At 39.5% G+C, this 14,333-nt stretch overlaps 1 protein-coding gene across 1 annotated transcript in view; it reads left to right on the top strand.

The window, feature by feature from the left end:
• The window catches only part of zgc:154142 (uncharacterized protein LOC555481 homolog), a 43,057-nt gene that overhangs the window by 18,341 nt on the left and 10,383 nt on the right, over positions 1-14,333 (top strand). Inside the window, exons 6-13 of the mRNA XM_041784109.1 lie at positions 1,186-1,312; positions 2,176-2,466; positions 4,841-5,053; positions 9,295-9,435; positions 11,605-11,850; positions 12,014-12,199; positions 13,678-13,787; positions 13,943-14,043. Coding sequence (XP_041640043.1) covers positions 1,186-1,312; positions 2,176-2,466; positions 4,841-5,053; positions 9,295-9,435; positions 11,605-11,850; positions 12,014-12,199; positions 13,678-13,787; positions 13,943-14,043 — 1,415 coding nt within the window. The remainder of the gene's footprint in view (positions 1-1,185; positions 1,313-2,175; positions 2,467-4,840; positions 5,054-9,294; positions 9,436-11,604; positions 11,851-12,013; positions 12,200-13,677; positions 13,788-13,942; positions 14,044-14,333) is intronic.

Raw genomic sequence — 14,333 nt, 5'->3', positions numbered from 1 at the left:
CTATTAATGTATCTCTACTTTGCAGTAAATGTAATTCTGACATTATATTAATTGTCAAATACTGGCTTGATGTTGTGTATGAATTATCTGCTATTTTTGGTATTCCAATCAACTTTAAACCTGATGGGCCTCCTCCTTGGTCTCCTGGATGTTCATATTACAAAAGTCTACCATAAAAGACTATATAATCTTTGCAGCAAGGAAGAATATTACTGCTTCTCTTGATCAAAGAAATTGTCCCTACTAAGAAGTCATGGCACAACTTAATTATGGAGTGTGTGCTTCGCTCCTCTATGGATCCTTTTCTTATGATCTTATCTAGTACATATAGGACTGCACAGATGTCCAGCTAGATCTTAGCCTCTCTTTTGCCCTTTAATATTTTATTACTAACCTGCCTTTGGGCTGACCTTTGTGAATTGTTGATGCCACCTTCGCTTTAGCTAAAGCTAGAAAAGCTCAAGCAAACAGCCGTTCACATAACTATTATCAGAACAGGTCTACTTTTATCAAACATACCATAATCTAAATGAGCTGATGTAGCTTTGTTTGCTTTAGCTTTAGGTATGTTAGCAATGTACTGTAGCTACATTACCCACGTAGCTTGCATAGCTAACATAGCTTCATAAGCTTTAGATTTAGCTACATTAGCCACCTAGCTATGTTATCTATGTAGTTTATGTAGCTAATGTAGCTTCCTTAATTTTAGATTTAGCAACATTAGCCACCTAGCTATGTAATCTATGTAGTTTACGTAGCTATCTATGTTGCTAGCTTTGTTAGCTTTAGCCTTAGTTACGTTAGCTGTGTTAGAGCATTTTCATGGAGGACAAGCTTCAGGTAGACTGTTTATTCAGCTTTATCAAACATTTTGTAGTCAGGTTTTGCAGATTACTTTTTTGACTTTTAACTTTGGCATCCTTACCATTACCTCAGTCCTTACACCAAACCCTTTCTGAAAATTTAATCCAATTTTATTTGAAAGTTCTCCACCTGTCTCAACATGAGCAGAATCGTGGATTATTTAGCACAAGTGTGTCAAAAACACTGCTCATGTAAATATTATGGGGACTGAATGTCTGAAAACACACAGTAATGCAGAAGAGTTTGCTACATGAATGACACTTTATGTGAAGGACCAGTCGTTAAAGTGACTGTTTTCTATGTGCATTTGTATTTGTTTAGTGGAAGATCACTGTGCCTGAAGGAGAGAGGGTCCGTCTGACATTTACCTCCTTTGACCTGGTTCCTGAAGTCTGTGGGGATTTTATCCAGGTCTATGATGGTGACAAGGCCGGATCATCTTCCATAGGTAAGCACAGCATTTTGCATATGTCCAGTTTTCTGTCAGAAATTCAAGAGAAGAAGAACTTTATTCTGAGGAGCTTTGCATGTATTAAATCTAAGCTCTTAGGAGAAACTTTCTATTTGTGTTGAATTTGGCGCCCCCTTTGGACAGAGCAGTATCTCATCCCTTGGCAGATTTTGTCTTATACTGTGAGGGTAATATTTTTTTTCAACCATTTCTTATTGCTGAGAGTTTGGCTTAAAAAGCTGTAATTCGAATCACTATGAGTGACAGATGTTAGCTGTGGAAACACAAGAAAGATCAGGGTTTATTGTACCAAACTGGGCCATACAAAACTGAAATAAACTGGATCACTTGGTGGAAATGTGTTTGACACCTGCTATATTGCTTTGGATTCATGTATTAAAAATAACTTCCTAAAAATAAACACTCTTATTCCTGATGTTCTATTTGTTCTATTTATTTACTGAAGATCCTAAAAGACGCCAGTCTGTTCCATAAACACTCATCACAGGAGCTTCACAGGAATTTTAAATGTACCAAAACATTTTCACACATCATCACCGATTATTTCCAAGCAGGGAGGGGGATTATAAATAAAGGGGCTTCGTTAGAATTTCAGAATAGACTGTGGGCTTGTTCAAGTGTGGTTTATGAATAATGAATGAGCTCAATTAAAAGTTTTTAGTAGTCTTATTATGAACAGAGTTTCTGAGTCTATTTTGAAATTAATGAATTTTAGTCAATCTGCATAGAGTTCATTTTTTAATCAGCATTGAGCCTTTAATCAGAAATCTTAATGCTGTTCTCCTGTATGCTTCTGTGATTCTTTGACCATTTCTCTTACTGACTTTCATCTATAAAAGGTAAATTCTGTGGAGGGTTGATGCCAAATCCAGTGGAGTCCAGCAGCAACACAATGGTGGTCCGTTTCAAATCAGACAACACTCTGACGTCCAAAGGATTCAAAGCTACGTACACCAAGTCCAGCCTTCCACCTGTCGTTGTTCCCACAACCACGCCCAAACCCACAACGACAGCTAAACCCACGACCACAAACAAACCCATGACCACACAACCTGTCCCTGCAACTACACCCAACATTGGAACAACACCAAGACCCTCCATCTCAACCACTCCACCGCCAACGACTGCTGGTAAGCCTTCTCTCCTACCTTATTGTCATTCTTGCCCCTAAAACTTATATATCAATTAGTGAGGAGGCCAAGGTTCATTGTCTTTGTCAGGTAGTCTCTAACATTGTGCAACACAAATTTAAGGCTGTTTTGATTAATCTTGGAACAGCTTTGACTCACAGTAAGCAAAAATAACATCAGATGCATAAGGATGCATTAAAATGCACATATTTAACACCTTTGTCAACAGCAACAACAATGGTGCCACTGAACAAAAGAAGAAAAGAAAACAGCAGCTGAAATATAGCAGCAGAAATAAAAGCATAACTGAGATAGCAGATCATTTGCACCTCATTAGTCTGGCACACTCTTATTTTACTCATGGACTCAGAGGAGGTGTAGGGGTGCAACCGCCCCACTTAGTGCCTTAATGTTTTAAAAAAAGTGCCCAGCTGCATTCACCTTGGGAAGAAAAACATCAAAAAGCCTCTTGGGGGCAAAATATGATTAAGTTCTCTTTGTGGCAGATTTTGAAACATAACATAATCGGTGAATCACTCAATATTTTACTTGTTTTTTTTTATTAGTATCTCACAACCCATACTCAGTGTTGCATGACCCCCTGAGGGGTGCCAGCCCCTACTTTGGGAACCACTGCTCTAGGATGCCCTCAAAGTGGGCTGAGAGATGACAGGTCCCCTCTAGGGTCCTTTCTAATTGGACAACCTTTAACAATTTGCCCTCTTGGTGCCTGCTTGGTGGGCAAAATGAGGCAGAGTACCTTCTGTTTGGATGCAAACTGATAAAGCGCCCTCTAGAGGGCACATGTCCAATATCAGAGACAATGCAATTAAAGTTCATTTCCCCTGACATCTTCACTTGTCTAAGCTAAATAGATAATCAGATAGATTAAAAAAACTTGTCTGTTGTATTACAGAGGTTTAGTAGGTGTATTAATAATTTTAAAAAGTTAATGTCAATCAGGATGCCTTCATTTTTCACTATCATTTTACTATAAATGTGTGACAACTTTTGTATGTTGGTACCCCGACACATCTACAATAGCAGGCGCCCTTCTTTTGCCCTTGCCCCTCAAACATCCTGAGTCTGCCTAAGCTACATTTTGTAATGCAGTACTGTGCACAACTTTTAGGCTTGTCTGGGCCAAAAATTGAAGCTGCATTAAGGTTTAGATGTGGCGATTAAGCTGCTTGAGCCAATCTGAAAGAGGAATGACACAACCCAGGTCATTCTCTGGATGTCCTTGCAAAGGGCATGGGGAAATAATGTGTTGAAAAATAACAAAGTCTACACCTTTAGGGTGGTATACAGGGTGGATGTGAGGAGGATGCAATTAGGATGTGAGGATGCAATGAGCCCCTGGTTGTGCTGTGGATGTCAAAGGGGCTGATCACCAGGGGTGAAAAGGCCCAGACAAAAGACATGCTGTTGAACTTGACCATGGCTGTAGAGCGACATACATGTGTGTTGACATGTGTCAGGCTTGACTCTGGCCACCTTCCCCGCTTACTCCAGCCCTTGGTTGTAGCACATCGAGTCCTGTGATGAATCCTTAGCACCTAAAACTTATGTATGTGACTGTAATTCTTATCATTTTGCAATGATGGATTTTTGCATGTCATCACAGACTGAACTTTAAACAATGGTGGAGCTCAGGTGCTCTCAAAATGCCTCTCAAGAATTCTATTTCCAAAAGAAGTTGTGACTTTGTGTGTATTTTTCAGCTGTCTAATCCCTCTCAATCCTTTCCTCAGATGTTTCAGCCTCTCTTTGATGCTATTTTTAAACCCAGTTATGTTACCTGTTTGCTGCAAGGTAACCAAAAATAAAGAGTATTGCAGGTATGGTGTATTTTTGTAGGCTGACCCAGAAGGAGGCATAGTAATGACATCATCTCAACATTTTTGTCTTTTGATGACTTCAGCGATGTTTCACAAGCCTAACAGTCATACATCAGCTTTTAAAGAGAATGAATGTTCACATTATGCTATCATTAATCTGAGATAATAGGATCTCTGTTTATTGTTTCCTGGTCACTGAGTTCTTAGTGAAACACTTTCCTATGAATGTAAAACCTCCCTGTGCTGTTTTCTCCACACAACACTAATTAAGTGACAGCTAACACATCAGGATGAATGCATGTAGCTCAGTGCATGGGGGGAGATTCCCCTGAGGTTTATTTACTCATCACTGTGTAAAAGCTTTCTGTAGTCAGACTTGTTCTCTCCAGTGGCCAATTAAGGTACTACATAATGAACCAGCTCATGGCTCACGTTCATTTTGATCCACTTTTCTTTCTTTTAAAGCCAATCTACATAATGAGATGTGAAATTATGAATTATCGCAACACCTAACCTACTCTAATGTTGCACAGATGATGGGTCAGTGATTCTGCAGGGCCGTAAAGGCGAGATCCAGTCCTTGGGTTACCCAAATCCGTATCCTGCTCATCTCAAGAGCTCCTGGAAGATAAAAGTGGCCAAAGGCTTCCTAGTGAAACTGGAGATCACCGACCTGGCCATCACAGGAGAGACTGGACAGTGTAAAGAGGACAAACTGATTGTCTCAGATGATTACAGCACACTGGGTGAGCCAAAGTTTCATGATTTAATCTTCATTATTTCTATTTTCTAAATACTATAGACTATTTGTGTATGTCTTCACTGCTTCTACTTTTTCCACCATGTGCATCTGTGAAGTCTGAATCCTAACTGATACGGGCTAAAGGTTATATTATCCCCTTGTTTTTTGCAAGTCTAATTTAGGTTCACTGCCATCAAGCCATATGGAAAACAAGCAATCCAGCATGTAGTTACTATCCATCTGCTTAGATTCTGACCTGTCAATACCTCTGTGGACTCTGACTCTGTTTGTTGCACCTTATTGGTCTAACAGCTCCAGTACTGCGGTATATTTACAGCTCAGTATCTTCCCCCTGCTGTAAAACAGTTGATTAGGATCTCCTTTGCAGAGGGACCAGCAAACTATAAATTACCTCTCCTTATTATTCACTTCAGTGGCTGCAGTGAGGCTGATACAGCTTTATCTATTGCTGAGCTCTCAAGGACTTAAGCACTGAGGTACAAGCACATGCTGTCTGTGAAACACACACAGAGGTGATGAGAGTGTGTTAGTGGTGTGTCCTGTTATTTCAGGAGGAATGTGTTTGTAGAGAGAAATGAAATCCTGGATACAGCAGAGAGCAGCCAGGCTCTGAAAAATACAAGGAAACCTTCAGAAACCACCCTAAAACATAACTAAGAAAGGCTGCAAATAAAGTGAATGTTTCAGTAATGACTGTGGTGCTTTTCTTAGGCAAGAGTAACAATCAGGATATAATGGCTAATGTTATTGTTGTGAGACTGGCATTGCACTGTCTGCCTTCAGACATTGAAACCTTTTTACCTCTCTGCATATTAAAATTGAGCAAACCTTTCATGTTCCTGCTGGAACTACAAACAATACGAACAATGTGAAAAGAGCATAAAATCTAGAAAATGCTGGACAAATCCTGAGTGATGTTAGCCACTAGACTAATGAAGGGGACCATGAAGCCATGTTCCAAATTATTATGCAGAATGGATTTTAGTGTCATAAACATTCAATGTTTTGTATTTCAATTTAACTCATGGATGGTATTGTGTCTCATGGCTGTCTGGATCACTGAAATCAATCTCAGACACGTGTGATAATTAGTTTGCCAGGTGAGCCCAATTAAAGGACAACTACTTAAGAAGGACACTCCACATTAATAAGCAGGCCACAGGTTTCAAGCAATATGGGAAATAAAAAGGATCTCTGTGCTGCTGAAAAGCCTTAAATAGCATAATGCCTTGGACAAGGTATAAAAACATTAGATATTTCACAAAAACTTAAGTGTGATCATCATATTGTGAAGAAAATTGTGGCTGATTCAGAGCACAGACAGGTTCATGCAGATAAAGGCATAATGAGGAAAGTATCTGACAGACAAATTCATCAGATTAAGAGAGCAGATGCTAAAATGCCATTACAAAGCAGCACACAGGTAATTGAAGCTGCTGGTGCTTCTGGAGTCCCACAAACCTCAAGGTGTAGGATCCTCCAGAGGCTTGCAGTCGTGCATAAACCTGCTATTCAGCCACCCCTAACCAATGCTCACAAGCAGAAACAGTTGCAGTGGGCCCAGATATACATGAAGACTCATTTGCAAACAGTCTTGTTTACTGATGAGTGCCGTACAACCCTGGATGGTCCAGGTGAAGGAGTAGTGGATGGTTGGTGGATGGCCACCATGTCCCAACAAGGCTGTGATATCAGCAAGGAGGTGGCGGAGTCATGTTTTGGGCTGGAATCATGGGGAGAGAGCTGGTAGGCCCCTTTAGGGTCCCTAAAGGTGTGAAAATGACCTCGGCAGAGTATAGAGTTTCTGGCTGACCACTTTCTTCCATGGTAAAAAAGAAGAACCGTGCCTTCTATAGCAAAATGATCTTCATGCATGACAATACACCATCTCATGCTGCAAAGAATACCTCTGTGTCATTGGCTGCTATGGGCATAAAAGGAGAGAAACTCATGGTGTGGCCCCCATCCTCCCCTGACCTCAACTCTGTTGAGAACCTTTGGAGCATCCTCAAGCTAAAGATCTATGAGGTTGGGAGGCAGTTCACATCAAAACTGCAGCTCTGAGAGGATATTCTGACATCTTGCAAAGAAATTCAAGCAGAAACTCCTTAAAAATACAAAAGTTCAATGGATGCAAGAATTGTGAAGGTGATGTTAAAGAAGGGCTCCTATGTTAACATGGAACTTGGCCAGTTAAGATGTTTTTGATTGAAATAGCTTTTGATTTCAGGAAATGTGACCTCCTCATGCTGAAAATTCAGCAAATGAACATTTTCAGTTCCTTACAACCTATAGAATGTTTAGAAACTCTGTTGTGCTTAATAATGTGGAACAGTGCAGTATAAGTTTTATTTTTGAAAAAAAAAAACAGTAATCATTGGGAGGTTTGTTCATTAAAATTTGAATTATGCGCTAAAGGTTGATGACTTGAAAATTATACTGACTGTCATTTGCATTGTCTCTGGTTACTTCAGATCAAACAGACAAAAAGGTGGAGCTGAGGTAGGCCTCAAGCCTATGGAGATAAATTCATGCCAAAAGTTTTGTTAAATTGAAAAAAAAAATTATATACATATTAGACCACCTGTCATATTTGTCTCAGAGACCATCCAGCATCATGAAGTGCTTTAATGCGGACTTTTTCATTTTCAGTGAGCTCTCGACATTTTACCATTTTGAACAGGAATGAGGGATTTCAAACTGAATTCACGTTTTCATTCCCAAATTTGAGCCGGCTCACTGGGCTTCTCTGAGAAGTTAGAAATTAATCAAGCATAACATTCAACCACTAAAACTCATTTTTAAGTTCAGGAATGCAAGTAAATAACTATAATTTGCCATATTAATCAAGAAATAATAATGTGCTTTACTATTTTTTTTAGTTTTTTTGTAAATCAGTTAATTTGAAAATTCATGGATAACAATAATAATTATATTTTAGCATTAAAAATATTATTTCAGTTGAAGAGCTTCTACTTATTGGTGTATTAACCATTGCAGAAACATAAAAAATGATTTTGGTAATTACCAATGCTGTTAATTTAGGGCAGCTGTGGCATAAACCTTACTTTGGTTATATATATATGTATATTAATTTGAAACTATCATTTTATGGTTTGATCCTGAATTAAGAAAAATAAAAAAACAGTGAACCAAAAATAAAAATAAGCATAATTGAATTCTTTTTCAATTCAAACATACTTTTGATTGAACTTGAAATTATTTTGATTCAATCATTTATTTTCATTTTTTACTCTTAAATATATTTTCACATTTGAGGTGTTTTATTATTTCAGTTGCCGGTTTAATGTTTTTTTCACACTCAAATCTTTTTTTGGTTTCAGATTTTTTATTTTTGTTTTTTTAACTCTCAGATTGCATTTTTTCAGGTTCAATCTTTTGGCACCTTTTCTGGTGTGGGGGGGCGTAGCCTAGCCTGACCCACAGAGAGCCCTGACCTTAACCCCATTGAGCACCTTTGAGATGAACTTGAAATTCCCACAAAACCACTCCAAAATCTTGCAGAAAGCCTTCCAAGAAGAGTGTTATAGCTGCAAAAGGGGGACCTGTATTTGAATACAATGTAATTACAGTCCTTGTTGGTGTAATGATCAGGTGGCCAAATACTTTTGTCCATATAGAGTATATTTTACATGACTTATTAAAGAAAAATACATCTGAGAGATAAATAAACAGGTGTGAGACCTCAACACATGTCACATGCCCCCTGTGGTTGGATGTGACAGCATGCCCCAATCACACCATTGAAGCTTGTAATTGCTGACATGTTGTCCTTCTTCAGGCGTCCATCAAAATACTGTTGAGCTCCTTCAGAAGTTAATTTAGCAGAATCTGGCTTATGCATCACATTACTTGTCTGCCTGTGCTATTCTATAATGCACCATCTCCTATCTTCAGTGTTAATAGACTATGAGAGAAATGCTGTTAATGCTTTGATTGATTTGGTGTTTAATGGCGGATGAAGTCACTCTCTCAGACAGTAAAGTCACCTTCATTCATCCGAGGTTTCAGCATACCCATCCATCAACCTCCAACCACATCGACAGACTCACACAAACACAAGATAGCTCACAACCATCTTACAGAACTTAAAACTGTCATCGGTTTAGCTTCATTTATTTAATAATCACATAATGTTTATTCTTATCATTGACCTCCATCTTGTACGTCTCTCTCTCTCTCTCCTCTCTCCCTCGTCTACAGGCACACACTGTGGCTACATCCTCCCTCCTGTGGTGGTCAGCGCCAGTGACACATTATCTGTCACCTTCCAGTCCGACAGTCGCCTCACAGACCGAGGCTTCTCTGCCAAGTGGGAGGCTGTGTATCCAGAGGATATCACAGGTACCAAGGGCGCACGACGACATCCACACCAGAGACACATACGTTGGAAAGGCAGTTCAACACCTCATTTAGATAAATCATGAAACATCCTCCTCTGTCACACACTGAAACATGCTGCATAGTGAACTGTAAAAGACAGGTCAGAGTACAGTGTGAAGCATAAAAGGAGATAAAACTCCTCTATTGCTCTTCTTTATCACTGCTATCAGCTAAAAATGAAGTAAGCCCATCTGCAGCTGAGGACTGATTGATGAAGACACCACATCTGTGAAACAGATCATTTTAATAGTAACACTGCATCTTAAATGCATGATTTGAAAAGTGGATATCTTAGAGGATTAGTATAGATATTGCAGAAGTGAGATTTATGATAAAAACAAACAAATATTTCACTGTGAAATTGAAAATATATAAAAAATAAGAAAAAACCCTGGTTCATTACAGTCAAGATACAAATAAAGTACTAATAAATAATTTATCAAAGTGCAGTATGTAATATTTCATCAGATTCGTTTTGGTTAAAATAACATTTTTATTTAACCCAGACATTGCATAGATACACTTAAACTCATCCAGGAGTTTTCTCATTCAAAGTGTTTGGGAGGTACTTTTCAAAAATTCTCAGAATGTGATTGGACGAACCTTGTGTCTGTCACATTCATGAGGGGCCAATCAGAGCGTCAAGACAAAATGAGGTAGCTGGTATGCACATCTCCAGTACTAGCCTCAGCTGTACAGGCTAGTGCTGCTGTAGTTTATCATAAGCAGAGCTAGACAGTGGCTAAAATTCATGCTGACATCAGGAGACATGCAAAAACATCGTCTCTGTCAAGAGAAGCTTTCAGTGTGGCTCTTTGCTCCTGTTATAATAAATGAACGTGATCGAGGTCTGATTGAACTGCCTCTACAGCTGCACCTGAGCTAACCACTACACATCGCTATCAAATTCCAGTACAAATAAACCCTGCCTGCAGATACCATCTCATTCTCATCAACTGATGCTGATTGGTCCATATCATTTTTGGGTCTTGTAGATTGGAGCTTTGTAAAATGGAATGGCTGAATGATAGACATGGAGTCTGGCAAACCCATCTGCTTCCATCTCATAGCACTTCTTTTTAGTGTGCCCAAATTGCCTTGTGATTTTATATAATTAGCTTATAATTAACTAGACATTTCTCAAGAATAAGGTGGAAATTACCTTGTAATAAACTGGCATTTTACAATTTCCATCCATCCATCTATCCATTTTCTATACCACTTATCCCATTGGGGGTCGTGGGGGGGTGGAGCCTATCCCAGCTGTCATTGGGCGAGAGGCAGGGTACACCCTGGACTGGTCGCCAGTCAATCGCAGGGCTGACATCGAGTTATGACTCAGAAATATAGTAAGGAATGATTACCTAGTAATAATGTATTATCGAGTAATTCCTGGCAATTCTCTGTTGATTAGGTGCTATTTTACCCTAATCCTGACCCGCTAACCCTAAAAATTACTGTTTGCCCATTGCTGCAATTTGTCAACATGTCCGACTGCTCGTAAGGATATAGAAGTAAACAAGGGGTCTTTTATTTTAAATTAAAAACACTTGCTTTTCCATAAAACAGATTTTGATTAACCGTTTTTGTACTAAATTGTTCATATTCATGTAAGTAAAAGTAATGATAATCACTGAGACAAAATAAACAAGGTCTATAAAATAAAAACATGTCACCTGACAGTAAGTAGTGGATATATAACAATATCCACAGCTATCCAAAACAGCTGGCATGGATGTCCCCAGCGTCTAGGATGCAAAACCTTGAAAACACTAAACCGTACTGGTGCTGTACTGAAAATACTGCCAGCATATAAAAGGCGTTAATGGACACAGGCCCTATGTGTTTGAAATGGTCATGTTGCATACTGCCACTTTATTTTTAGTCCATCAAGTAGAGTAATGAGAATTTTCACATTGTCTTTATAATGCAAAACCTTTCCTCTGTCTTATATGAGCTTATTTGTATTTTCAAATTTAAAAAATCAACTAATACAGGGAAAATCAGCAATTATCTCTGATTCTATTATAAAATGAACCTCTGTTTCCATTTTAACGCAGTCATTTACTCCAGATTAACCCATGAGTCTTCAGAGCCTTCATTTTCAGTCTCCCACTCTTCCTGTTTCAGAGATCCAGGGTTGTGGCTTTTCCTCCAGTGAAGACACCGGAGTTATCAAGTCCCTGAACTGGCCCATGAACTACAAGGCTAACACTGAGTGCATGTGGAACATCGCTGTGCCTGAGGGAAAGAATATCAATTTAACATTCACCCACTTTGACCTGGAAGCTAAAGACTTCCTGACCTCCAAATGCTATGATAACATCGTGGTGTACGACATCAACGGTGCGACTAATGAGGAGATCCAAAAGCACGGTAACTTGTTTTTTTTTTTTGTTTGTTTGTTTGTTTTTTTGCATATTTAAATCTGAACTTTTGAATCTGAGTCCTTTAACTGGTTACAATCCTGTACCTACACTAGTATGGCATCTGTGTCATTAGATCTAACATGTGTCAAATATGCTTTCAATAAATTTAGGTCCATTCTGTGGGACTACACTGCCATCTCCCATCCAGACAAAAGGCAACAGGCTGGTTATTCGTTTCCACACTGACTTGTTCACCGAGGCCAAAGGCTTCAGGGCCTACTGGACAACCGACTCCAGTCTGCCTGCTCCCACAGAGCCGCCCGTTCAGCCAAACCCATGGGACGACATCCCAATAGGTGGAGTCACATTTTTAACACTTTACAAAGGACGTTTGAAATGCCCTTATCCAAACATCTGACTGCTTTTCCTATAAATGCTGCGATTAACTGGCTGAAATCTGTCGAATGTCAAAATCTAACAGCTAAAAAATCTAGCATCTTCTTTGTGGGCATGGTGGAGCACTATGTAGCTGAAGGGCAGGACATTTTGCACAGTTAACTAAACAAAGGTAAAAGGAGAATCAATAAAGTGCAGTGATCACATTGATGGAGCAGCAACTCCAAATGGGATTCAATGGTGGTCATGCCAACAGGATATGTAAACAGGCATCTTTAACCCCAACCCCTGCTTTAGGAACCTCTGCTCTAGCATGTTTGCAAATGCATGGCCAACATTGTATTTTGTATCCATTATTTAGCCTTATAATTATTGGATGCATTCTGGATTTCTTAAATTTCTGCTTAATATTCTAAAAAACATCAGCAACAAAGTTCAGCATTTAGGTTAACACTGGCTGCACACATCATGGACGTAATCTCAGTGGTTCACCCATCAGTTTTGAAAACACTAATGAAGCCATATGATGGCAGTCGCCATGTTGAAAACTGTATCTCAAACTAACCTCTCTGCCAGGAAACAGGCAAAGAGGAACAGTTGAGCCGTGTCTGAAGTAAACAGCTACACAGTCGACTGACAATGACCAACATTTACTTTAAAGCTGCTCTCTACTAGCTGAGCAGAGTTCAACCTTAATATTTACCTGATTCATGCTTCCTCCTCACCCCATCTTCACACCTCCCCTTCTCGCCCTGCTGCACCTGAATGTGCTGTAAATCAAGGTGATATGTTGTGTTAGCGGTTGTGTTAAGAACACATTGTGAGGAGGCCTTGTGCCACACTCTTCTTCCTTGCTGGCTGTCACCAGATCCTCATTCCTCACTGGGTGATGAGCCCCAGGTGTCCCACACTCCTGCCTAGCCAATTGCTGAAATAAGGTTTTATAGATGGACCCTGCTGCCTCTGGGTTATTTTCAACCAGGACTGTGACCAGAATTTGCCTGCGTGTGAAGAGAAGAGAAGAGAGATAGAGGGACAAAATGTGGGAAGTTTATGGGAACTCCTCGGATGATTACTAGAAAATATCTTTACAAAGAGAAATGTTGTGATTTGAAGGAGTCTGGTCTTGAAACAGGAGTGCTGTTCAGGAACATATGCTTGGATTAAGATGCATTGGATACGGGCCAATAAAACAGGAGCATTGTCCACAGCCAGCAGCGTCCACCTTGTGTTATTGGAAAATTATTCAGGAAAATAAAAATGAGAGTATCAGAGCCAGTAAATTATAGCCAAAGACACTGGCTTATCTGTAAGCTGCAGATATGTTCTGTATATTCAGGCTTTGTTTACACACAAACAAACCCAAAAACACAAATCCTTACACGCACAGAGAGCCAGAAACAGAATAGACAATAATGCTACTCTTCTGTTTTTCCAGACTGGCCCAGTACATGTGGCAAACCAGCGAATCCCCCTGATGTTATGTCACGCATTGTGAATGGAGAGCGAGCCAAGCCACACTCCTGGCCCTGGCAAGTGTCCATGCAGGTGAGAGACTCGGCTGGTAAATGAGCACTCACATAAAAGATGTTAAAAGCTCATTATACCAGTCATTTCAATAGTACAACAAGAAATTAAAAGTACCATCTTTAGAAACATGTTGTATCTTTAAGGACTTTTTTTTGCCTGCTGGTTTGTTTCAGGTCTGGCCTGACAGTCGGCCAGAGCCCACATTTTTCCACACCTGTGGCGGCACTCTCATTCATAAGAACTGGGTCCTCACAGCAGCCCACTGCTTTATAAGGTAAGTGATTTTTTAGCAATACCAGGCATAACAAATGTTAAAGTTTTACTTTTGAAAGCCTATTATGTAACCACATATTTACAGCTGTGATCTACATTTAAGCATGAGTGTAAAAGGCTACTGTTACCAGGGCCTACAGTGGGGAGGGGCCCTCGAGAAGCCTGCAATGAAAGTGTTTATTTATATATTTCTATAGCAGTCAGTGTCATTATTGAATCAAAAGCCACTAAACGAATCAGTCAACTGACTGAAATTTGTATCAAATACAGTAAAATACAATACTGGGGGGG

The sequence above is a fragment of the Cheilinus undulatus genome, linkage group 4, assembly GCF_018320785.1.
Source record: "Cheilinus undulatus linkage group 4, ASM1832078v1, whole genome shotgun sequence".
Lineage (NCBI taxonomy): Eukaryota > Metazoa > Chordata > Actinopteri > Labriformes > Labridae > Cheilinus > Cheilinus undulatus.
This window is presented reverse-complemented; position numbering and strand designations above follow the sequence as displayed.